Below are 26,012 nucleotides of genomic sequence, written 5' to 3' on the forward strand. Positions count from 1 at the left end.
CCCGCGTTTGGATGCATTTGAGTGGGAGTGAATGCAGCACGAAAAGTAGTGTGACCCCCAAACACTTTTCTACATCTGCCATATTAGGCGTTCCAATTTCTTCCAAAAATGTTATTACAAGTGGTCCGTCTTGGGCTAAACATTCTTTGGCGGCAATCAGAATCATCATGGCGCCGCCCAGTGGTTGCGCGGGAAGGCTGTCAACAGCACACAGAATTTGAGATGTGGTGGAAAAAAACACTGGTGGCTTTCACGACTTTCAAAACAAAAATAACAGATATCCTAAGAATGCATGTACCAATACATTATTATTTGAAACTTAAAGTAGCAAGAGTGTGATTTTTTTTAATTTTTATTTATTTTATTTTTTTATGAGACTTTACTTTCTGTAAGTCAACAGAGCTAAAAGTGCCCTAAGTAAATATACCGTAACATAAAAAAGTGTCCGTCACAGTTGTTATCTGACAGACAGATTAGCGGTGTTAACATTGGGTGTGGTGTTTAAAGGGCTGTGTGTGACTGATCTGTACGGTATGCGGTATGGGCCAATCATTCTATTTCAACAGCAGTAGTAGTGATTCACTCTGCACATCGAGCGCTAGACAAGCGCACGTTAGAGTTGTTTGAGTGGCACATACCAGTGACAGTTTAGACGCGAATCCGATGAAAACTAAGGAGCTGCAAAGCGTTCAGACGTGCTGGCGGGACGATTTTACAGTAGGGAAGACTCGCGTAAGTGTATATGAGCCGAAAATATTAAACAGAGAGTTTTCAAACGAGCGTTCTTCCGGTAATCGAAAACATGTGCCCGAAAACTTGACACTTTTGAGACGGGAGACAGACTTATCCATCGATGCGAGCTTCGGTTCCGTCTCGGATTCCCGAAGAAGAGAGAAAGGAGTGCTGGAGGAGAACCATGAGTGTTGCGTCTCGCGGTGGGACATGGAAAGAGTGTCGGAAGGAGGTGCCGTGACTCCAGGCACAGTTGCGGAGGAAAGTGTGACCCAATGCCTGAACACGCCAGAGTTTCTCCAGTTAGAGCAATCCGCAGACGCTTGCATGTTCAGTTTCTCGTCTACATTAGCCAAAGAAATGACCAAAACGAGTGCGCTGAAAACCTCTGTGCAAGGACGGCGGAGTGGCACCTCTACGCAGAGGGAAGAGGAGCCAAATCACCACACTCCTCTGGAACAAACCTCTTGCCCGTTTACTGGGACTATTCCTAAACTAATAGTCACTTCTGATGATGTGGGTCCTGGCCAAGACTGCGCGCACAATCCACGTATCAGTGATTTGACGCTTGGCATGGGCGGGTTTTCACTGGACCTGCATCCCGACGAGGACTCGCCCTGCTCGGACAGTGGCTGTGGGGGCTCCCCTGTGCCCTCTTTGCTCCACCGAAAGCTTTCCAGCTCCTCTTCTGCTGGATTATCCTCTGCTTCATCGTTTGAGGAGTCGGAGGATGATTTCATAGGCAGTGACATTGAGCCCAACAGTCTGTCCCCCAGTATATGCAGCATGTTTGGGAGTCCTGATGAACTGGCAGGGGTAGGTGTCCAATTTCCCGTGTCTGTTAAAATGCTGCTCAAATAACTTTATCTTAGTTCTTCAGATTTAACGATCCCATTATACATTTTACTCTTGTATGTGTGTTTTTCCATAATGAATTGTGTTATGTGTCAAAGGTTTGGGGAAGGGCCAACCTTCATTATCAAGACACATATTCACATGTTGCACATTGGAGTCCTGTGCCAGACATGTGATCTAGTGCTTCCTGTCTTCCAATAATGTCTCTTCAAGATAGCACATTGATTAGGGATTGATGATTTGCATTAAGGAACTTTTAAACAACAACATAAAGATCCAGTGCGTTATACATTATAGCTATATTCCTTGTTCCTCCACATACATCGTGTCTCAAACTTCACATCTTTTAAGCAAAAAAAAAAAAAAAAAAAACTCATCTTGTGATACAAACTTACTCTCATACAGAGATATATATATATATATATATATATATATATATATATATAAATAATAGATAGATATAAATAATAGATAGATATACAATATATACACTGGCAGCAAAAGTTTGTAATAATGTACAGATTTAGATTTTTCAGAAGGAAATTGGTACTTTAATTCACCAAAGTGGCATTCAACTGATCACAAATTATAGTCAGGACATTACTGATGTAAATAAAACAGCACCATCACTATTTAAAAAGAAAAGCCATTTTTGATCAAATTTAGACAGGCCCCATTTCCAGCAGCCATCATTCCAACACTTTATCCTTGAGTAATCATGCTAAATTGCTACTAGAAAATCACTTGCCATTATATCAAACACAGCTGAACGCAATTTGGTTCATTAAATGATGCTTAACTTTGCCTTTTGTTTGTTTTTGAGTTGCCACAGTATGCAGTAGACTGGCATGTCTCAATATTAGGTCAAAAATAGCCAAAAAGAAATGGCTGTCTCTCAGTCAATCATTGTTTTGAGGAATGAAGGCTATACAATGCTTGAAATTGCAAAAAAAAAAAAAAAGAAGATTTCATACAAAGATGTACACTACAGTCTTCAAAGACAAAGGACAACTGGCTCTAACAAGAACAGAAAGAGATGAGGAAGGCAAGATGTACAAGTAAACAAGAGGATATGTACATTTGAGTCTCTAGTTTGCTAGAATGCCAATGATCTGCAAAGCTGTCATTGCTGCACATGGAGTATTTTTTTGATGATAACTCTTTGAATTAGTTTAAGTGGTATAGTTAAGTTTGGTGAATAAAAGGACCAATTTCTTCCCATAAGAGTAAAATCTGTACATTATTCGTAACTTATGGCCGCCAGTGTAAAGTTGGATCTAACATACCCCAGTGCAAAGAACCTGTCATGCCCCCTCCTTGGGGGCCTCAGTCATTTTTCATCACCCCTTGGGCCCACGTCCATTTTATGGTATCTTTTGTTCAACCGTTGTGGCTGCCCTCCTTTTAGTTATGCATTAATCTGGTGAATATAGAGTCTAGAGAAAGCTTAACTTGGTAATTTCTTTAATATAGAGCATTGTAACTGAGCAAAGTCTCCGTCATTAAAAACAAACAAAACATTTTTGTTTATAGATAAAAGTCCCGTGTTATGCACCACTTCTTCGTTTTTATGGTTATTAGCGTGATTTTGTTTGCTGAATAAACTGCATCTGGGATTTCATTTACTTTGGACTCTTTTAGCCTCTATGTCTGTAGCCGTCATAGTAAGGAATGACTAAGAATTGTATTTTTTTGGCATTCTATAAATTGATTAAAAAAAACAAAAAACTATCGGTCGATTAATCGGTTGTCTGCCTTTTCTACCACATTGGTTATTGTATTGGCAAAATCCACTATTGGTCGACCTCTGTAATGTAATGCACTTGTTATTGGAATATAGCTTTAGTTTACATGTAAAACGATGAGGATTATAATGATGCTTGAAGTAAACAGTGATACAGTGTCCTGTTCATTAGAAATCTGTGTTTTTAGCTTCTTATCTGTTTAAAAATCTCATGTGATCTTTTATGGCTCTAAGTGTTGAGCTGGTTATATGGTGATTGAAGGCTGCATTGGCATACACCTGCAAATCAAAGCCATTGTAATGTCTTGTAAGTCCTTTCAAAAGTCATGATAGACATATAGATCAGTGACATAATGAGTAGTTTCATTTCTATCTGACAAAGATCTTCCAGTTTGGTAAACATGTAAAACAGTTTCAGAATTATATTTCGAGTATTTGTATGTTCCTGGAACGGTTGAAAGCTGGAGATTTTTCTGTGGAAATGTAGTAGGCTGTCCACCCAAGAAACGTACCTTTTTAAATGTTAACGAAAATGTGACTAAGATAAACCAAATTTAAGCTGGGCTGTTTCTAAATCAAGAGCAAAGCTTTTGTTGGTCTGAAACTGAGGGCTTAGAGGAATTCAATTGTCACATTATTTACAAAGGTACTTACAAAAATACCAGATACTCCCAAAATCCAGGGTGTTTGTGTACTCTGTACCTACATCTCTCATAAACAAAATGCTTAGCCAGTTTCTCTGTCTTAATATCCATTAAAATGAATACAAATCTGTCTAAAACTGGGTTGCATTTACAGGCCTCTTTTACTTGCTTTGGCAGACTGAAACTCTGAGTGACTTCATAACTCTGATGAGCTTGAACTTGATGTAAACAGACAAATTGACCTAATGATTCCAAGATCAGAGAATTGAAGTAGCAGAATTTAAGAAGCTTGTCAGGTACTGCACCACAATGGGCCCTTTTCACAGACTCTAATGACATGTTTCCAGCCCAGATTTTCTCAACATGCAGACCGTTCTCATCTGTGTACATCGTTGGTGCACGCACTTGCCATTGATCGTACTAAAAAAGTATTACAAATCAGTTGTAGTGGGTGTGCGTTGAACGCATTCGTATTCGCTCGTGGTTAGAGAAGTATACTTTGAAAGGTAACACAGTCGACCGAGGGCGGTTCGATCTGGAACGCACAAAACCAAAGTATACCCGGCTTCTGAGGGAGTGACAGTTGGCTAAATTTGGCATATCTTCTGTTTGACTGCTGTAATCCACTGCTGTGTTTTTTTCCTTCTGTAGAAAGGCAAGGAATTGTAATAGTGTATTTTTTACTTTTTCTATTGGGCAACGGGTAAGCAAAAATAATATTTGCTGTGGTCTCTTGTTCACTGCTACAGAAGTTTACCCTCCAATCGTTCATTTCCGCGTTCCAAAGGCCAGAAATTTGATATTTATATGTCTATTGGTAGAGCAAAGCGAGTCATATGAATGGTTTCAGTAGACTACTCATTCAATACTCTGACATATGTTGTCATTTCCTCATCAATACTGTGCTAATTCCCATTTGCACACTCCCAATGATCCAAATGAATAAACATCTTTGTATGTATTTTGTGAATTAGGATGAATCAGTCTGAAGACAATGACTCAGGAAGTTTGCTGGCTCCTTATTTTTTTCCATTCTTGCCACACTCATTGTTTTTCCTAGTCTTATTTTTTTTTATCATACAGCTCTCTGAAATACTTGATTCTGATTAGTCAGTCACAGCATTCTGCATCAAATATTATATACTGTGTAATGACCGCTAAACTGTATATTGACTCAACCAGTTTTCTAAATGTATTTGCTAGTTTCATGTCATTCATATCACCCACTCTGTCCCTTTTCTCCCAACACAATATAAATTATTTGTCCATTTATTTATTTGGTAAGTAGCCTTGCAAAAAGTTGTATAATGTTTGATCAGCCAGTGTTTTTCACAATATATAAACCCTACAGAGTGATCCATTCCATGTCAGGGTCCTGATCACACTATTAGGGTTTATTTTACGATAATGCCATGCTGACTGTACATTGTGCCTTGTTACTTTGTATTTGCCTCCAATTGGGGCTTTTTATTTCTTTATTTTGTTTCTCGGTTTCTGTGAGTGAATGACCAAACATGACTCTTTTAAATCAGCCACTGACATCCACAGAGACCTCTATGCACATATGCACACTCTGATGCGTCTCTGAGCTATCACTGCAACCGTGTCATGGAAAATTGAATTGTGGGTGGTTCCTTTGTCGCTTAGTAACCATGAAGCCATATATGGTGTTGCTTCTCATGTCTGTCTCTTCATCTCTTTCTTAATCTGTGTCATGCCTTACTTCAGTGATCATGATGTAGAATATTTTCTTATTTATTTGTTTGCTTTGTTTACAGCTGTGTGTGTGCAAGCAAATGACTTGATTTGACAAGTATAGAAGAAATATGATTACACATACAAATATCACACACAACACTGAGAGAGGGATTTAAAGGGATAGTTCACACAAAAATAACTTTCTATATTCTGTGGAACACAAAAAGAGAAGTTTAGTAGAATGTCCAAACTGCTTTCTTTTTATAGTTTAAAGTGGATGGGGACCAAGGGCTGTCAAGCTTCTAAAAAGGGAAAAAAAATCATAAAAGTAGTCTATATGACACATGCCCCATATTTAGTAAACAGAATCAAATTTAATTTGGTATTCAATAAAAAAAAAAAAATATTTACAGCCATAGTCCTTTTGTGTTCCACAGAAAAAAGTCAGTCATACTGGTTTGTAACAACATGATGTTGAGTGAATGATGACAGAATTTAATTTGGATTTAAACAAAGCACATCACAGCTAGCCATGCGCCTTCTCATAGTCCACCACTTCTTAGATAAATCAACACACTCCAAACAAAATACTGTTATGCAGACATTTTACAAGAAGAATGTAGCCTAATACATGTTGCTGTCTCTGTTTTCCTTACACATTCTGACTGGTCTGATCTCTCTTTTGCTCTCAGAGAGGGTGTTGAGTTGCTGGACAGGTTTGTCTCCTCTATTTGTGTCAGTGACCACATTTACATGCACTTAAGAAAGCGTGTTATTCCAGGTTTTTTTTTTCTTCCTGGCTGATATTTCCAGGGTTCTTCCGCTCAGGTAGTGATAGAAAGGCAAGGAAACAAACAGCAACAACGCTGGAATATCTTCAAATAAAGCGAAGAAACAGATAATGTAATAGTGTAGTCTTCCTCATACCATGTTTTTTATTTACACCAGCGTTGCGGGGTTGATTACGTTGTTGTGGAGAAAGCTGCTTACAGCCACATGTATACAGGAGAAAAAAGGAGGCCACTTACAGTGCATGTAATTAAGAAAGCTGCTTTCTCACAATAACACGCTTTCTGGTGTCCATGTATGTCAGTGTGCTTTAGGAACTTTTTCGAAAAGAGAGCGAGCCAGAGAGAGATCAAAAGAAAGAGAGGGAAGGAAGAAGTGGAAAATTGCTAGCTACAGTGAGGCAGGAGGTGGGTGATGGCAGTGGGTGGGGTTTTTACAGTGAGTTTAAACACAAAAAGACCAGAAAAAAAACATTTTAGCATCCTTGAGCTCTGGAAAGGCGCTATATAAAATAAACATATTATTATTATTTATACCATGTTCTACTAGTATCACTGTTCTACCAATAAGGGATTTTACAAAATCCTTAATCTTGAGTATCAAACTTCTGGTTTTTAACTTGTCCTGTACTGTATGTGATTAATGGAATTTCTTTTTTTTTTCTGAATTCCATATCAACAGTTTTTCAATATATCATCATATTGGTGTCTTAATAAATGAATTCATTAAAACATTTTATTTTTTAATTTTTTAAATGGAACAATATATTTTCAATATGAGATTTTACTTAAAAATTACTATTTATTATTATTACTATTATTGTTAGTAGTAGTAGTATTACAGTGCATATTATATAACTATACTTTAGTGCTATATGTATGTCTTATTTTAATGTAGATTTTATTTTGAAGGCCTTTACATTTTTGTGTGTTTTTAATGGTAGCTACTCACTTCCACAAAAGCAGGTTACCACGTGACCCAATGTGATTATTAAACCACAAAAGGATGCTATTTAATTAAATAAACATGTAGTCTGTATGTGCCCTGTGCTACAAAGTGAATAAGTACTCGCCACACTGACATCTAAAAAACTGAGTGTGCGATGCTCATGATAGTGTTTATTTCAGTGTATGACCCAAGGAGCTCTAAAAGGAGCAGTCTGATTTGCTGAACATGTTCAAAGTGCTCACATTTGAAGCACGCAGCACTTGCAAACTACTGAATATATTAATCTCATTTAATCGCAGCCTTTGCAGTTTAAAAATCAAACTAAGACTTTTTTTTATATATATTGGAATATATTTACGAGCACAAGTTCAAGTATATGAGCGAGATATCCAGTGTTGGTATCGGGATATCCCTACCTCAAATCAAATGGCTTGTTGACTGTCAACCAGTCTAGTATCCGCCGTAGCATAGTTGCGACACCATTTGCATATTCTTCAAAACATTTTAAATGGTTGTTTCTCAGATCTAAATCATGACATTGTTTACATGTTCTTTTACACATTTCCTCTGTGTGGGTGTGTAAATAGAGAGTCAGAGTGCTATTTGAGAGGTAACAAAGGTGGTTGGGGATGTAAGACTGTGTGTGGGGGGACATCTGATAAAGGAGGAGATTGACTAATGAGGGAGAGACAGAGAACTGATGAAGAGATGGTAAGATAGACAGTTGTGCTGCAGATTCCATGTGAGAGAGAGACCTGGAAATAACAGAAAACAGAGAGATGCATTATCTGAATTGTAAGTTGATCAGTGCTCCACTGCTCATGATGCGAGTGTGTTAAATGGCTCAGTCTGCTTCCCAGAAGTGTGTGTGTGTGTGTGTGTGTGTGTGTGGTTGCATGGCAGTGCTGGACTTGAGGGTATCAATGCTTGTGTGAAGTGTGTTTTAATGTAGAACTACATGACTGTTTTGCAGACTGGTTTTCTGTGTATTTGGCTTTGAAAAAGTTACTTGCTTAGTCACAGCTGTTACTTGCCAGATGAGAGACACTCACACATTCAAGGCTATTGAGATATTGTGTCTAATTGACAATTCTGCATAGGTTTCTATGTTAGGGCAATTGTAAGAATTTTTTTTTTTGAGAGAGAGAGAGAGAGAGCTCTGTTTGTCCATGGTGGGTGTGACCTTTGACCCGTGGGTAAATCTCATTGTGACACCTTATAAGGCCATTATCACCATGAGAACAGTTAATATTGTTGTATTATCAGGATTGAAGTGGCAACTATGAGTGGGTTCTATGTGATCGAGGAAGTTTTCAGGCAGAAAATGTTACTGTGGTTTTATTTACTTTTTTCATGTGCACTATAACCTAGGTATATAGCGACCATAATACAAGATGTAAAATGTTTCTGTGTGTAACGTGAAATTGAAGGTAACTTCAACTTGTGTTCCTGTAGCCCAGCTGGTAGACCGCAGTTCCAACAGTTATAAAGTTGGGGTTCGATTACCTGGGAACTCAGTGGCAAAAGAGAGAGAGGGTTGGTGGCTGGATGAGGTGTCATCTGTCCCCATTGGCTAAAGTGTCATCAAGGGGGCCATTAACTGAGAGGAGTGACTGAATTACATCCAAGTGTGGAGAGCGAGCTATCATCTTTGGAGAGTAGATGTTGAAAGATGAATGGCGTTGAAGGAGGAAGGGAATAGAGGAGTATAAATGAGGGATAAAGAGGCCTGAAAGAGGAGAGATTGAGACTGAACGTGGGTGAACTGAGTGTGAACACATCTGTTTGAAATTTATGCATGCACATCTGTCTGTGGGTAATTGACAGTTAACACGTCCATGAGCCTTTTTTAAATAATAATAATTGTAAAAAAAAAAAATTGGTGAACATTTATATAAATGTTAATAAGGATATGTTTTTAATCAACATTTTGCCTTCTAGTTTACATGTATTAATTTGGCTGATGCCTTTATCCAAAGTAACTAGTTAAGTTTAAATGGTTCTTCCATGTGACAAATATATTATTTTATTCAAGATTAATATCATTTAATATTATTATTAATATTTCAATAGTATTTCATTGATAAACAACACAATGCCAAATAATTATTAAAGAATTAGCAGAATGCTGTATGAGTATAAAATGTCACATTGCAGGAGATTCACAATTTTTTTAAAAGTATTTCCTTTAACTATCCCTGTTTATAGGTACGTACTATGAAAACACTCAAAGCATATCCTGGAAACTATTAATTCTGGCCAGGGCTTATTTTTTTGTTTTCAAAAGAGAGAAAGAAATTCTCTTTATTTCTGTGAAAGAACAGCCAGGCACTGTGTATGTGAAAGAGAGTCATCGTATGACATCATTTAGGAGGTTTATCTGCTACTACAAACAATTTTGCTGTGTCATTTCCCACACTCAAACATTCCAATCGATCAGAGGTTTTTAATGAAATATCTGTAATCTGTAGAACATGTGCATCACAACTCCTACATTAAAATCGACACATCTGTGCCCTGTACTGCCCTGGAATATTTAAAAAAACAACTATCATGATGAACCTGGCTCAGTATACTAAAAAGATAAACAATCCAAACATCTACCAGGAGAAATTCCTGGACATAAGCTGTAGCTTACCATCTAATGTACCAGTGTACACAGACAGATCAAAGTCAGATAATCATGGATCTGCAGCAGTAGTGATTGGTTAAAACATTATGGCAAGTGTATTCCTAGACAAAGTTACATTTTCACAGCAGAAGCTTGTGCATTATTGCAAGCTTTAGAACAAATAGAAAAGGAACAGCAACGTCATTTTCTAATTTGTACAGATTCTAAATCCTGCCTGCAAGCATTCGAAGCTCTGAAAACAGAACACCTTACACTTATTAGCATAATAGTAAAAGTGGACTCCTTAAAAAAAACAAGATTTTAATATTGTCTTTTGTTGGATACCAGGCCATATGGGATTGAATGGCAATGAAAAGGCAGATAAAGCAGCTAAGGAAGCACTTCAGTTGGACATGACAGTATGTAATATACCAGCATCTGATGTTAAACCCATATTGAATATGTACATTCACAACAAATGGCGAATGGAATGAATGTGTGTATGTATAACAAACTACATGAAGTGAACCCAGTACTGAATCAAGGAGTTTATTATTTCCTCTTTGAAAATAGATATGACCAGGTTGTATATGCAAGATGTTGAATTGTTCATTCAAGACTCGCTCATTCATACTTGTTGAAAGGGAAAGAGGAAACGGTTTATAATTTATGCAAGACTTTCTTGAGTATAAAACATATTTTGATAGAATGTCCATATCTAAATGATATTAGAAAATGCTTTAATTCAGAAAATATATTGATGGATATTTTTAAAAAGGTCTCCCCAGGACCCTCTCACATACTAACATACCCAGGATTCCTTTCACATACTAAACTGAAAAACTCTATATAATTGATAGTACTACTGCTGTTATTTTGGTTTTATATACATTTAATTTTTTTAGTGTCTGTGAAACTATTGTAAACATGCCTTTGCCATGAATATAGCCATTGCTGCTGATATGGCATCAAAAATAGAAATAAATAAACTCCTCACCTGGAACTGTGGTTCCCATGCCTAGACAATAATGTTCGGTGTCCTGTTTTATTGTATTTTTTTATAAAGAAACTATAAAAAAAATTAATTTGACATTAAATGTTTGATTAGAGAAAAAAAGATGTCGTTTGATTTTGTTTACAAAATCAGTATTGGTGGGAGGATTTTAGGCCATTCTCACTGTGCAACATACAGAGACTCTCTCTGCTACAGTTCCCTCCCTGCTTTCCGCCACCTCATATAAACTGTCTGTACATGAATCTCCTCATCTGATAGAAGTTGAACATGTTGGAAGATAGATGTAATGTTAAAATGGGTCAAAATAATCAAGTCACCAGTAATATTAAAACTAGTGGTCGACCAATATGGGTTTTTTAATGGCTGATGCTGATATCCAGAAATCAGGGTGGCGAATACATTGCCTAAAAATCTTATTTAACACTATATTTACAAAATTTCACACAAAACTTTACAGTACACAGTACACACAGTAGTCCAGCAACCATGGATGGCATCTCCATGTTAGCAATCACATTTTCTCAAAAATACTGAATCAAACCAATTGTACATACAGTGCATAGTGAATATGACATTTACTTACAGCACACGTGAAGCACTTTTACTTTGAAGTTGCACTCGTGTGCATCCAGTGAGAGCAGCAGTCTCCTGACTGTTTAAATGGCCTGGATCGCCTGCTTGGATTGTCACAGAGTGACTGTCATGATTTGTGAATCAGAGGGACTTTTGATCCTAAAGTTTTGATTCTGGCTGATTGAATACGCGCATCAGAGGAAGATATTAGATGAGCACTCAACAGGTTTTCGTGGATTTTCGTGAGGTTCGTGAATTACATCTGTTTAAATGAGATATCTGCATATTTGCAAACGGTATATAATAGAAGGTTTATTGTTATTTGCCTTTTATCATTACAAAAGAATTTAAAGTGACAGGGAACTGCTGAGGCGAGGCTTATCGAATACATGCTTTAAAGGTAAATAAATGAGTGCTCCACAGGATGCTGGATCTGTTCAAGTTTTGTTTAAATGAGACTGTTGCACACCGGTCTATTATTGTTGTCATTGTGTATATAACCCAATGGCACATAACAACAAAATGAACCATGACTGGTCGTTTACACATATCAGTTGATTCACTTGCAAGTGGGTAATTTTCCGCTCCCTCAAGAAACAAATCGGCCAAACAGGAACATTTAGTGGGCAATGCGATAATTAAAAAAGTCTGAATATCTGCCGATTTATCTATTGGTCGCTCGCTAGATAAAATCTACCTAAGTGCAATCAGATGTGCACTTTGTCTTGATAATAGTGACGTATTTGAACCTGACTGATTTCATTGTGAGATCCTTGCCTTTCAACCACCTAAATGATGCAGAATGTGTTATTTTTGTATTCAATATGAAATTTAATTGTGCTCCGTTTTCATTGTAATTGAAAAAGTACAGTAAAAAAAACAACTAATATAGCAGGTAATAGATTATGTATAAAGTATTATGCATATAGTGAAGAATAGGCCTAGTCCATCCATGTACAGAAAAATAGTGATTTGATATTTAAAAGCAACCAACAATTACAAATCTGTCATCATTTACTCTCATAATGTACCAAACCTGTATCTTTCCTCTGTGAAACACACAATGAGATGTTACACAAAATGTTAGCCAATGAAAGTTAATAGTGACTGAGGCTAACATTCTGCCTTTTGTGTTTCATTGAAGAAAGCTAGCCATGCGAGTTTGGAACAACATGGGGTTAAGGCATGGTCACATTTACCTTTGCACAGCAAAACTCTGTGGGCGAATTGCAGTCATCTCAATGCAAATCTGTTCGATTGTGAATTTCGTGCAATGCACTTCCGAATTTCCCCCAGCAGATTTCTCATGGGGTTCTATTTTGGTGAACTTAGACTGGCGAATTTGCCGTGTTGACCAGTAGGAAGTTGCTAGGTTTGGCAATAACATCTGTGTGGGCGGTACTTTGTACATGGCTACAGTGAACATTCACAACAAGTTTCTTTTTAACTTCTCTCTCTCTCTCAGAAGAGGATGGTTGTCAGTTCGTTTTTTGCTGGTTTCACACATGCTCTGCTCAACGTCCACCAATGCCCTCTTTGCCCACGGAATTTCGCTGTGCAATGATAAATGTGACTGCGCCTTTAGTGAATGAACGCCATTTAGAATTTTCATTTTTGGGTGAAGAATTCCTTTAATACTGCAGAGCTCTGTGCTTGAGTAGACTCTCCTAAATGAAAGAAAATGCTGTATGTTGGTCTTATCTGAGCATGTTTCTGTGTTCCCTCTGGTTTCAGACTAAATCGTGGAGGAAGTTAAAGACCATGGTACAATGCTCACCATTTGTGTTTTCCTTAAATAAACAATATCCTTGGGTTCAGCTGGCCGGTCATGCAGGTAATGACACTTTCTGTCCCATTCCTGAGTCCATCACTCTCATTATTTTGACCTGACGGAATAAACAATGTGTTTGCCTGTTTGCAGGTAGTTTCCAGGCAGGAGAGTATGGAAAGCTAATGAAGAAGTATTGTGAATGTGAGCATCAATGTCTCCAGAAGCTGATGAATGACCAACTCAGGCCATTTGTTCCTGGTTACTATGGTGTAGTGCAGCAAAATGACCAGGACTACAACCTGATGGATGATCTGCTTGTGCACTTTGACTCCCCTTCAATCATGGATTGTAAGATGGGAAGCAGGTGAGAGAGAGAAGCTTTTGGTTACTCTACTGTAGTCATTTGGATTAATTCTGTCCCATTGGTTACAGTTTGGTTGTTACTTGTAATTAACACCTTAACAACCTTGTTTTACCATTCTGCATTGGAAAAAATACCCATGTGTTATTTGTATATGATACAGTGCAGGAAGTGACAGGGTGTGAGGTTGGAGTTCTAGAGAAACTGATTTGAGGGCTATGAATGGTGTGAATAATGGGTCATTTTCGATTTTACCAAAGGACATACATGGAAGAAGAACTGGTAAAGGCACGTGAGCGTCCTCGTCCGAGAAAGGACATGTATGAGAAAATGGTGGCTGTGGACCCAGGAGCGCCCACTCCAGAGGAGAGAGGCAAGCAGGCTGTTCTCAAACCCCGCTACATGCAGTGGAGAGAGACCCTAAGCTCAACCACCACCCTTGGCTTCCGAATAGAGGGCATCAAGGTGAAAGTTTAGAGCAATTACATCATGATTATGACACCAACCTCAATATCCTCCAAAGTTGTGCTAAACGCATTTATTATCAGTTAATCTACTGATTTGAGGCTGTTTCATGTGTTAACCATCTGAAGTAGTCATATATATATATATATATATAATCTGTTCTGTTGACAGATGCTTTATTAGTAAATAGAACTTTAATATCTGCAATCAAATCTTTTTTTAATTGAGCTAAATATGAATGAGATAACCGTAAAGACTAAATATGAATACCAATGAGATGTTATCTGTATGTAGTAAAATAGTCTATTGAAAAACATGCAAATATATCTACACTGGTGGCAAAAAGCTTGGAATAATGTACAGATTTTTTGGGTTCGAAAGGAAATTGGTAATTTAATTCACCAAAGTGGGATTCAACTGATCACAAAGTATAGTCAGGACATTACTGATGTAAAAAAATCACACAGGCCCCATTTCCAGCAGCCAGCACTCCAACACCTTATCCTTGAGTAATCATGCTAATTTGGTACTAGAAAATCACTTGCCATTATATCAAACACAGTTGAAAGCTATTTGGTTCGTTAAATGAAGCTTAACATTGTCTTTGTGTTTGTTTTTGAGTTGCTACAGTATGCAATAGACTGGCATGTCTTAAGGTCAATATTAGGTCAAAAATGGCAAAAAAGAAACCGCTTTCCCTTGAAACTCATCAGTCAAACATTGTTTTGTGGAATGAAGGCTACAATGCTTGAAAAAAAACACTACAGTCTTCAAAGACAAAGGTTAACTGTCTCTAACAAGGACAGAAAAAGATGTGGAAGGCAAGATGTACAATTAAAAAAAGAGGATAAGTACATCAGAGTCTCTAGTTTGAGAAATGGACATCTCACAGGTCCTCAGCTGACAGCTTCATTGAATTCTACCTGCTCAACACCAGTTTCATGTACAACAGTGAAGAGAAGACTCAGGGGTTCAGGCCTTATGGGTAGAATTGCAAAGAAAAAGCCACTTTTGAAACACAAAAATAAAACGTTAGAGAGGACAACAGGTAATTGGAAAAGAGTGTTATGGATCTTAACCCCATTGCGCTTTTGTGGGATCAGCTAGACTGTAAGGTGCGTGAGAAGTGCCCAACAAGACAGCCACGTGGCAAGTGCTACAGGAAGCATGGGGTGAAATGTCACCTGACTATCTGGACAAACTGAACGCTAGAATGCCAAGGATCTGCAAAGCTGTCATTACTGCACGTGGAGGATTTTTTTGATAAACTCTTTTGAAGTATTTTTTTTTTATTTTATTTTTATATTGTAATGGTAATTTTTCACATTATGAATGTCCTGACTATACATTGTGATCAGTTGAATCCCACTTTGGTGAATAAAAGTACCAATTTCTTTCCATAAGAGCAAAATCTGTACATTATTCCAAACTTTTGGCCATCAGTGTATATTAAAATACATGGTGGCTAGAAAAAAATACCAAATGAATGTCACAGCAACTTGCATGAATACAGGTTGCTATATAGTTAATTTGCATGCTGTTTGTAAAGAGATGTATTTGTTTTACACATTTTTAAAATATTTTCTCTCTCATCACTCTCTGTTTCTCTCTGTTTAGAAATCAGACGGTACATGCAACACCCACTTCAAAACAACAAAGCATAAGGAGCAGGTGATGAAGGCCTTGAATGACTTTGTGGATGGCAACACGCAGTTACTGGTATGTTGCTTAAGAGGAAATTGTTCTTCAGTTTTAATTTCATTAGCTTTAGGCAATGACTTTCCTATTAGATTAAGTAATTGGAGGATAAACCGTGTGTAACCTATTTTATCGTTAATCTGCAATGTTGATTTGCTTGCTTGGGGGTTGCTACTATATCTCTGTGAAGGGCTGTTCTGACCTCCAGTGACATTGTAGTATTAAGCAATAAAGTATGAGAGGCTGTACTTTTTTGTGAACATCGACAGAGTTTCTAGCTACAAAGTGTAGTGAAGTATAGAGATCAACCGATATAGATTTTTTTTTTTTTTTGGCCGATACGATAACGATTATTTGTATGTTTACATTACAGATAACCGATTTGCAGAACCGATTTAGTTTTTATTACAATTATTCAATTATTTTGGTATTTCATCTTTATTTTACAGAGAAAATATTCAACAGAGAAAAAAAATAATCTATTACAATAATAATCAGATATGTTTTTTATATAATAATTACAACAACAATAATAATAGGCTAAATAAATTGAAAACGTCTGATTTCAAACAGGGAACATAAACGATAAGGGAGTCATTGCATGAATGTAATCTATTTTAAACTAGGCCTAGAGTTTAAAGGTTTAGGTGTTTAATAGGCTAAAGGCAAATAGTTCTCTGCAATGAGTATACCGTACATTCTCAGCAAAGTGAAAAAAAATTAATCACTGTGAATACAGAGTCATCCCGATTTGCATCAGAATTATCAATAATGTTTCGTCAGTCTCATGATTAAAACAGCTGCCTAGATGAAACACCTGCTGCAGAGCTGACATTTTTAGTTTTACAGTGGGCATCTGCAGCTTATTTTGAAGCAATTGACATGCACATCTCATCAATGCTCTCAATGTCATCTGACACAAAGCTACACTTGAAGTCAGAAGTTTACATACACCTTAGCCAAATACATTTAAACTCAGTTTTCACAATTGCTGACAATTTAATCATAGAAAAATACTCTGTCTTAGGTCAGTTTAGATCACTACTTTATTTTAAGAATTTGAAATAATAATAATAATAGTAGAGAGAATGGTTTATTTCAGCTTTTATTTATTTCATCACATTCCCAGTGGGTCGGACGTTTACATATTTGTATTTGGTAGCATTGCCTTTAAATTGTTCATCTTGGGTCAAATGTTTTGGGTAGCATTCCACAAGCTTCTCACAATAAGTTGCTGGAATTTTGGCCCATTTCTCTAGACAGAACTGGTGTAATTGAGTCAGGTTTCTAGGCCTCCTTGCTCACACATACTTGAATTTCTGCCCACAAATTTTCTATCATATTGAGGTAGGGCTGAAATGATTAGAATAACAAAAAATTGGCTACAGAAATGTTTGTTGTTGAATAGACATTTGATCTCATTTAACATAACATGAGATCACATTAAACCCTAATGATGGTGGGCCTGGGTAGCTCAGCGAGAATTGACGCTGACTACCACCCCTGGAGTCACGAGTTCGAATCCAGGGTGTACTGAGTGACTTCAGCCAGGTTTCCTAAGCAACCAAATATGTCCGGTTACTTGGGAAGGTAGAGTCACATTGGGTAGCCTCCTCGTGATCACAATTAGTGGTTCTCACTCTCAATGGGGCGTGTGGTAAGTTGTGCGTGGAGAATCGTGGATAATAGCATGAGCATCCAAATGCTGCGAGTCTCCGCAGTGTCATGCACAGCGAGCCACGTGTTAAGATATGCGGATTGACTGTCTCAGAAGCGAAGGCAACTGATGCTTGTCCTCCGCCACCAGATTGAGAACCTAAGTTGTGGGAATTGGGCATTCCAAATTGGGAGAAAAGGGGATAAAAATAAATTAATTAAATAAAAAAGAAAAACTTAATTCTAATCATGCATAGCACAGATGAGATAAAGCCGTTTCATTAAAATGCATTCATTTACAGATGCTCTTTACAGAAATGCCGGTTTTAGCGCATTAAACAACTCAATGTAAATACTTGTAAATAGTACAAATTATACAATATATATATTTAACAAAATAATATATTAAATATAATATGTTATTTATTGTCTGAATACATGGATTTGTTGATTTTTAAAAAGCAAAAATGTGAATAAAATGATGAAAAACTAATAAAATTGAATTAGTAAAATGTATATTTTCAGAATGTAGCTATAGTAAAAAGGTCCCCGGTATAATTAACAGCATTAGCTGGTAAATAATGTCTTTCATATGTAAGCAAAAGGGACATTATAACTGAAATATCCCCATGTGAATTGTAATCGAAATCGTATCAATACCCAGCCCTAATAATATCCGAAAATAACTATCTGAAGCATATCATGGGACTATGAACAAGCCCAAAATGCACTTACTTATTTCAGGATGTTATCTTGAAATGGAGACTTGGCTCCATTACAATGCTTTGTATTTAAGTATTTACCAAATAGAGCTTTTTATAGCCTGCTATATTCACCAGAATAAGGATTTTGTTTACTGTATATAAATTTCACAATTTTTTTTATTATTATTCACAAGATATGAAGTTGTAGACACTGCATTTGCTGACGGGGCACATTTCAATATAGTTTCTCACTTCAACACAAATAACCAAATGTGCAATGAATCGTGGATAAAAATATGGATGAATATTGTCAGTCAGTAATTGTTTTTATTTCACCTATAGATGCCTCTTTTATTCTGTAGAATCAAGTTATTCTTACTGTAGAATCAGCCACAGAGGAACATGGAGAAATAAAAAAATATACGCTTTTAAGTGATCATGGCAGCAGTGACTCATCAAATAATGGGGAGACATTAATAAGTGCAACAGTATCTGCTGTTTTGGTTCTGGAATTATTTATTCCCATTAATTGTTTTATAGAGAGTCATAAAATCCTTAATAAGAGTTCAAAGCTATGAACCAAAATAAGCAGCTCCAAGGTGAATCACAACATTACAAACTTGGATTTTAAGCAAAATATTTGTAAATCAGACAAAAATGATCAGACTAAGGTACAAAACTGTGTACAGCATCATGGAAGTGGGCGGTCACTTACAGGCTCTTTTGGTGCATTTTGTTAGCTGTGATTCTCTGATATGTGGATCTTTTTCTGCTGGATCATGGATAGTATAGGTCTTCAACAGAAATTCCTCTATTAAAAACAACTTTAATAAAAATGGAAATGGCTTCGACAGGAACATATACACATACATATCTCACACGATTGGTCATGGACCTGCCACATTAACACCATGGTGAAGAAGACCTGTCAGCATCTTTACTACCTCAAGTGCTTAAAAAGAATTTAAACTGCACTATATGGTGCTTAAAAACTTTTACACCTGCACCACTGACAGGAAACTTCACAGTCTGGTTTGGAAACTGCACAAAACAAGATTGATGACCAAGAGTGGTGCGATCAGCTGACTGCATCACCCACATCAAACTCCCTGACCTGCAGTCCATCTACAGCAAATGATGCTGGACCAATATTATATATATATATATATATATATATAAACGATTGTTTCTGTGTAAATACATTTATGCAGCTTCAGATAATGCTTCTGTGTATAGGCGGAGTAAATACAGATGGCTCATGATAAGCATTTGGGGAGTCACGTCCACGTCAGAAACTTGCAGATCTGTTAAGAAATAGCAGTTATTAACGACAATAATGGGCTATTAAGAATAGGTAAAAATTGTTAATTTTCACTTCTCAAAAAACATCTCATACGAAGTGATGCGCAAATGTTTTTTATAAATTATAATTAAAAACAAAACAAAGGAAGATTTAAAAGAATCAAAATCACCCAAAAAAAAGTGTAGGTAATAAATTGGATAGAAAACCAAATTATTAAATTGGCCAAAATATTATACTAATATTTATACTACATTATCACATGACCTCACTACTTTATGGCATCCAGTTATCATCTCAAAAATAGTTTATTTGCATTTCTTATCTAATTGTTTATCAAAATGTATTTTGTCATCAGTCCAGTCAAATAATGGGTTTGGAAAAAGATTAAAATGCTGTTAAAATATTGTAGTTGACCACAAACTGCCTCTAATTTAAAGAAACAAGCTATTCGGATTCACTTAGTTAATAGTGGAGGTGTAGCAAGATAATAATGACATATCACAATTAATTCCTCCAATTGTGCCTTGCCTTTTATAAATATGTATTCAAAAAGTATTCTTGTATTCTGAATAATTTTATTCTGAATACTTTTTATTTGAGGCATTTAGAACACTTTACAGAATACATTTAAGAGAGAGTATTCAGCCCAGAATATTTTCTTAAAGTAATCTGCCCAACCCTAATAATTGCAATTTTAGATTTCCAAACATTCCTTTTCTTAAAAAAAGAAAAGAGAAAAAAATGATATAATAGAAGTAGAACAGGGAGTCCAGCAACAGATGGTTTGGCCCCCACCAAGCCCATATCTCAACATCAGACAAAAGCAATTGAGACACCCTAAATACATAGAACTGTGGCAAAAACTCAGAGATGCTTAGAGCAACATATCTGCCAACAACCTTGAAAAACAGGGCACAAATGTACCTAAGAGAATTGGTGCTGTTTTAAATGCATTGGGTGGTCTCACCAAATATTCATTTATATACACTGCTGTTCAAAAGTTTGGGGTCACTTGACTGAAATGTTTCTCATGATCTTAAAAACTTTTGATCTGAAGGCAATGCTTAAATGTTTCAAATGTATACAACAAATATAATTGTGCCAACATATTAATTGATTTCATTACAAAACTAAAATTGTATTAAAAAATATATATATATTTTTGAAATGAATGACTGATTGAATAATAAAGAAAATCAGCCAATAAGTGCCAGGCATAGATAGGAACTACTTCAGTACTGTTTAAAAAGCATCCCAGTGTGATAGCTCAAGACATTGGTTGAGAAAATGCCAAGTGTAAATTTCTGCAAAATCTAGGCAAAGGGTGGCTACTTTTGAAGATGCTAAAATATAACATAGTTTTATTTAGGATTCTTATTGTCACAACAGAATTCCCAGTTCCATTTATGTTATTACATAGTTTCGATGACTTTACTATTATTCTAAAATGTAAAAAAAATAAAAAATAAGTGACTAGGTGATTACGTTGTGTGTGTGTGTGTGTGTGTGTGTGTGTGTGTGTGTGTGTGTGTGTGTGTGTGTATATCTCAAAACATCTCAGATGGTGGTAGTCTGCTATATTCTCCACAATCGAGCACACTGAAGCTGCCTACAAGATGAGAACTGCGGCATGCAAATTGCATTCAGCACTAATTTTTATAACAGTCTGTTTGCTGATAAATGATTTGCATAATTTCTTCAGTGAAATGAGTGCTAAAACACCATATTTGTGCAAATACATAAAGCTGTCACTTTTTGTGACTTCTCGCCATTGTCCTTGATGTAAACTAGGGTTAATAGTTTGCCTCTATTGGTGCTGTGCAGTTTTATACACAGTAGCTAGGTGAACCGGTGTTTCACATTAAATCTGTTACTTTAGCACAGCTGGAATGCTGTATTAAACAATAGGCCCTTTTCCACCTACAGTTCTGGTACTTTTCCCATAGTAACTTTCTAGATGAGAACTCTAATGTGGAATGGAGCATTCGAGGAGACATTTCCCCTTGTTGCCTTCGAGTTCATAAAGTACCATCGTACCTTCATCCATCCTTATAATGCCTCGTTGGGCAGCATTTTCCAGTATTCGGGCGTAGCCTGTCTTCAGGTTACAGTTTAAAGGGGTCACATGAGCCACGCGTGTGGTGCGCCGTGCTACAGCCGGAGAGATGAGATGAGGTGCCAAAAAGCGCTCTTTAACAACATTGCACATGCTGAACTCCGCAAACATGTTAAAAATGCAATTAAAACCTATTTATCAAAACAATCTTTTAAAATAAAGGCTTTTATGACTCAACATAAATTACTGTACTGAAATACTCATTCATTGACTTAAAGACATCTTGATGCAAGTTAACCACGCAGTATCAGGCCCGCAATATTCCCCTCATGTAAACTAGATTTAATGACGGTTTAGTGTATAATAAAAGTTAAATTACCCACTCTTGATAAACATCTGATTAATTACATCTATCATCCAAGGAAAAAGTTGATCCAGAAATCACTTTATTTTCTGTAAAGAGTACAGATGCGAAAGAACTCAAAGTGTGTCTCGCGATGAAGTCACACACACAAACACACATATGTAAAATGGGTCATTCTGTTTGGATACTTTTTTGTTATATGTTATTTCTGTTGAGGGAATTAGCGCAGTTATCTCAATATGAGGCTAATTCAACCGGTCATGCTCGACTCGCTCCGAGCGGGATTCGAACCGGTGTCAGCTGGCATAGGAGGCGGGTGCGCTATAGCCTCTAGCGTCAGTTGAGGCCAGGGGAGTGAGGTTTACACACTCCAGAGCTACTTGCCATCTGTTTTAAAATCTAATATAAAATCAAATATAGTTGATTATACACAGATTCTCAGTGCTCTTATACTCTTTCTTTAGAGGAATTACCTGCAGAGACTGGAGGAATTGTGCAGCGCTCTGGAGACCTCTGATTTCTTCAGGGCACATGAGGTGAGGAGATACTTCAGATTTACAACACTGTAATCTGATATCCGTATATGGTGAAATCTTTTCCTGCCAGGGCCAAATAATTTTCATCTCTGGAAAACAATAAGTCATTTATCATAATCTCAAAAACTTTGGCCTGTTTGTTTAAAAAATTATATTTTAAGAAAGTTTTCTGTTTCTGTCCAGGTGGTTGGGAGTTCTTTGCTTTTTGTGCATGATGCTTCAGGTCTGGCCCGAGTTTGGATGATTGACTTTGGTAAAACGGTTCCACTGCCACCTCCCCAAACCCTGGACCACCGCACGCCCTGGGTTGAGGGAAACCGGGAGGATGGGTACCTGTGGGGTCTGGACAACCTAATTCAGATCTTTGGTGACATGCTACAGGACACCACCTGTCCTTTACCCTGATGGATAAAGCAAACCTACTCCAGCACTAAAGATCACATGGAGGAACATGCTGGTTGAGTGATGGCTGCTTCTCAATAGATGCACAAAACAGAAGATGTAAGGCCTAAGATGACAGTGCTCTTTTCTCTGTGTTGTGAGAACAAATCCCAAAAGGGTGAAAAAACTGGAGTTGTAGACCATCCTTTGGAATTGGGTCAGCAAGTTCACATGTTCTGCATTTTTCTCTTGTTTGAGTGGCCGTGCACGTACTGTACACAGAAATGCCTCAACAGTCAAAATACTCAGATACGGAACCAAAACATTTAGTTAAGAAAAACTAAATTAAACTGTTTGACTTTCTTTTTATTCTTTCTTTCTTTTTTAACTAGTACTGAGACTAACATTTTAGGAATGGAGTGGCAATGGAGAACTGTTTTATCGACACACAGCCATTTGTATTCTTGAATTCTTGCAAAGTTTTATTTCCTTTTTACCAAAAGGTTTGTTGAAAACACTACTGGAAATGTGCTTTACTCAATTTATTTTTCTTCAATGCAATTCTTGTACATTTCTCTCTGGGTTTCCATGGTTGTGTAAATAATACTTATTTAATGATATTGAAACAGCAGGGTTTAATATGATTCTTTTTTACCAGAGGGATGTTAAGACAAACTGCAAGTTAACTTCCATTTCAATTTTATTTTATTCCCATAATCTCTAATTTAGTACCTCATTTATTTCTGAAAGATGGTATCTAACTGCTTTAAATAACAGTTTTAAGGTTAAACAAATGGGAGATAACACATTACATTATCTGAAGCCTTAGGTTTGCAATGTAGCTTCTCACTTCAAGCCAGATTTATTTGATACCTTCATTTTGGTTGATACCGGTGATGTGAGATATTTCCATGATGCATATATCTCCTATAGACAAAGAATGTAGATTCTACTTTTAACAAGTTCAGTCTATATAGCTGTCCAAACATTACTAATATAACTCTAGATAGAAGTTAAAAATGTAACGATTTAGAATTTGTCAGAAGAAACATTCTTGCTCTATATCTAACAGCTTTTCCCATGACAACGAAAGAAAGAGGACTTTATCAGGATTGTATTTTAAACTATTTACTAAGTAGATAGTACAGTGTTATAGTTCTTAAAACTAGCCACAGTAACAAAGATACATAAGCTAACAAGTATAATTGATCTCATCAACACTCTACAATTCTATGTCCTTCAATGGATTAGTTTGATCTGTTAAATTAAGTTTTGTTTTTTACACTTGGTAACTTGTTTTCTGAGGTGATCTCTCAGACTGACTGTTTGCAGTGATAGCTGAGCACAGTTTTAGTCATGGATTAGTTTCTGTGTTAGCCAAATGTGTGCAGTATAAAATGTAGTATAATTGGGTTTCAAAGGTTCGCCCACTTTATCTGCACCACCAACCATTTAGAAGCCAAAATGTTTCTAGACCACTTTCTTAGCTTTTGTTTAGTACATCACTTAGCCCAAATGATCTCCGACCATCATCACATTCCACATCATAGCAGGCGCTCCTGGAATACAGCTTGATGTTCATGATGACATAAAAAAATTGTATTTGTTTGGAGACCAGTTCCGACAGGTTAATCTCTGAAACTATCTAATGGAAAACTGTGTACCATATCAGCTGATGAAAATTGTGGCCACTGATCTCATGAAAATTCATACATAATTGATGAGTTGGCTATTTTGTATGGTCTCACACGATGTTGGTCGCATAATCTCATACGACTTCATCACTTGCAAATTCCCAGATGGCTAATGCGGAAGTAAGCGTGAGTTCCGCGCAAGAGGCATTGAGGACATACTTATTTATATTATGTCCTTTCCCAAATCCAAACTTAACCAATCAGTAGAGTGTGTAAACCTGATAGGAAGCTGTTGTGTGTGACAGAAGCAATTAATTGTCACGTATTAGATGGAAACGATGTCCAGCGACGTCATTGGCTGTAGTGAAAGTCGTAGGAATTCAAACAAGCGCAATCGCGGATATCATACGAATTAGCCAAATTGAGAAAAGTCATATGAACGCTGACGATTTAGCCGTGAGTGTGTTGTCAACATTTGTGCTCAAATTAGGTGCTGTGTAAGTGTGGGGAAAAAAAGAAAGAGAATTTTTTTTTCAATCGACACTTCCTGTTAGCTTCATGCCACAGGCTGTAATCCAGAATCTCACCTAGCCAGCTTGAGTTATGTTGACGTTTGTTTATAAAACATAATGTTCTACCACCTTTTGTTTTTCTTTAGAGATTTATAGCTTCACAGATCTTTAGACTTGTGAAGACCTGCACACTGTCTGCTGGTTTATCTGTCAACATTCTAGTATGTTCATTCTGAATGTGGAGGCAGTGCTCATAATCAAACATTCCTTTCTGAGATCCATTGCCTTGTTTACTGATAATATTAAGTATTATGCATTGTTCAAATTGTTCAAACTTGTTTCAAACTACTGTACTGCATGTTTTTAGGATGGATGGTTTATGAGTGGAAGAGAACTGGCTAGTGTACTGCCTCTGTGGATTGTCTTGGCCTATTTTGTAGGGTGAGACAAAAGTTTAATTGCAATAGGGACATTCTGTGCTTCTGTACTCAAATGTCCTTAAATCTCTGTTGTCTTCAAAGCCAATCCAATAAACTGGAACTATTATAATTTAATGTGTTGCTCTTCCTGATTCAACATTACTTTATAAGAGAGACTGCTGTTTAATAAAAGGTTTTTGAGAATAAGTGGTAGAGTGTAATCAAAACAACTAAGATTTTAATTACAAGGATACTGATGACTGACCTGGTTACCGTAAATGTTCTATTCCTGCCATGTGATGTTTCCTCTGTCATAATATCCTGTTCAGAGGAGCACTTCCTCGAGTTGCAAAACATAACTGAAATATTTCTGAAACCTCAGGATAGCATTACAGCTATTATCATAACACTTTGTCCTATTAGAAGGTCATCAGTGCAAGACATGTACAAACATATTTGTGGAAAAATAAATGGTTGCATAACACCGGTTGTTTTGTGCTGAACCTTACGTTCAAGTGGGATTACGTAACACTGGTTTACACG

The 26,012-nt window shown here is 36.7% G+C and overlaps 1 protein-coding gene across 1 annotated transcript; it reads left to right on the forward strand.

The window, feature by feature from the left end:
- The first annotated feature begins 550 nt into the window (after window positions 1-550).
- LOC127622937 (inositol-trisphosphate 3-kinase C-like) lies at window positions 551-25,585 on the forward strand. Its single transcript, XM_052097127.1, has 7 exons — window positions 551-1,548; window positions 13,344-13,443; window positions 13,531-13,744; window positions 14,002-14,206; window positions 15,824-15,925; window positions 22,452-22,523; window positions 22,707-25,585. The coding sequence occupies exons 1-7, from the start codon at window positions 664-666 to the stop codon at window positions 22,926-22,928; spliced, it is 1,800 nt and encodes a 599-aa protein (XP_051953087.1). The 5' UTR covers window positions 551-663; the 3' UTR covers window positions 22,929-25,585.
- Window positions 25,586-26,012: the final 427 nt, after the last annotated feature.

The sequence above is a fragment of the Xyrauchen texanus genome, chromosome 29, assembly GCF_025860055.1.
Source record: "Xyrauchen texanus isolate HMW12.3.18 chromosome 29, RBS_HiC_50CHRs, whole genome shotgun sequence".
In the NCBI taxonomy this organism is placed as follows: Eukaryota; Metazoa; Chordata; class Actinopteri; order Cypriniformes; family Catostomidae; genus Xyrauchen; species Xyrauchen texanus.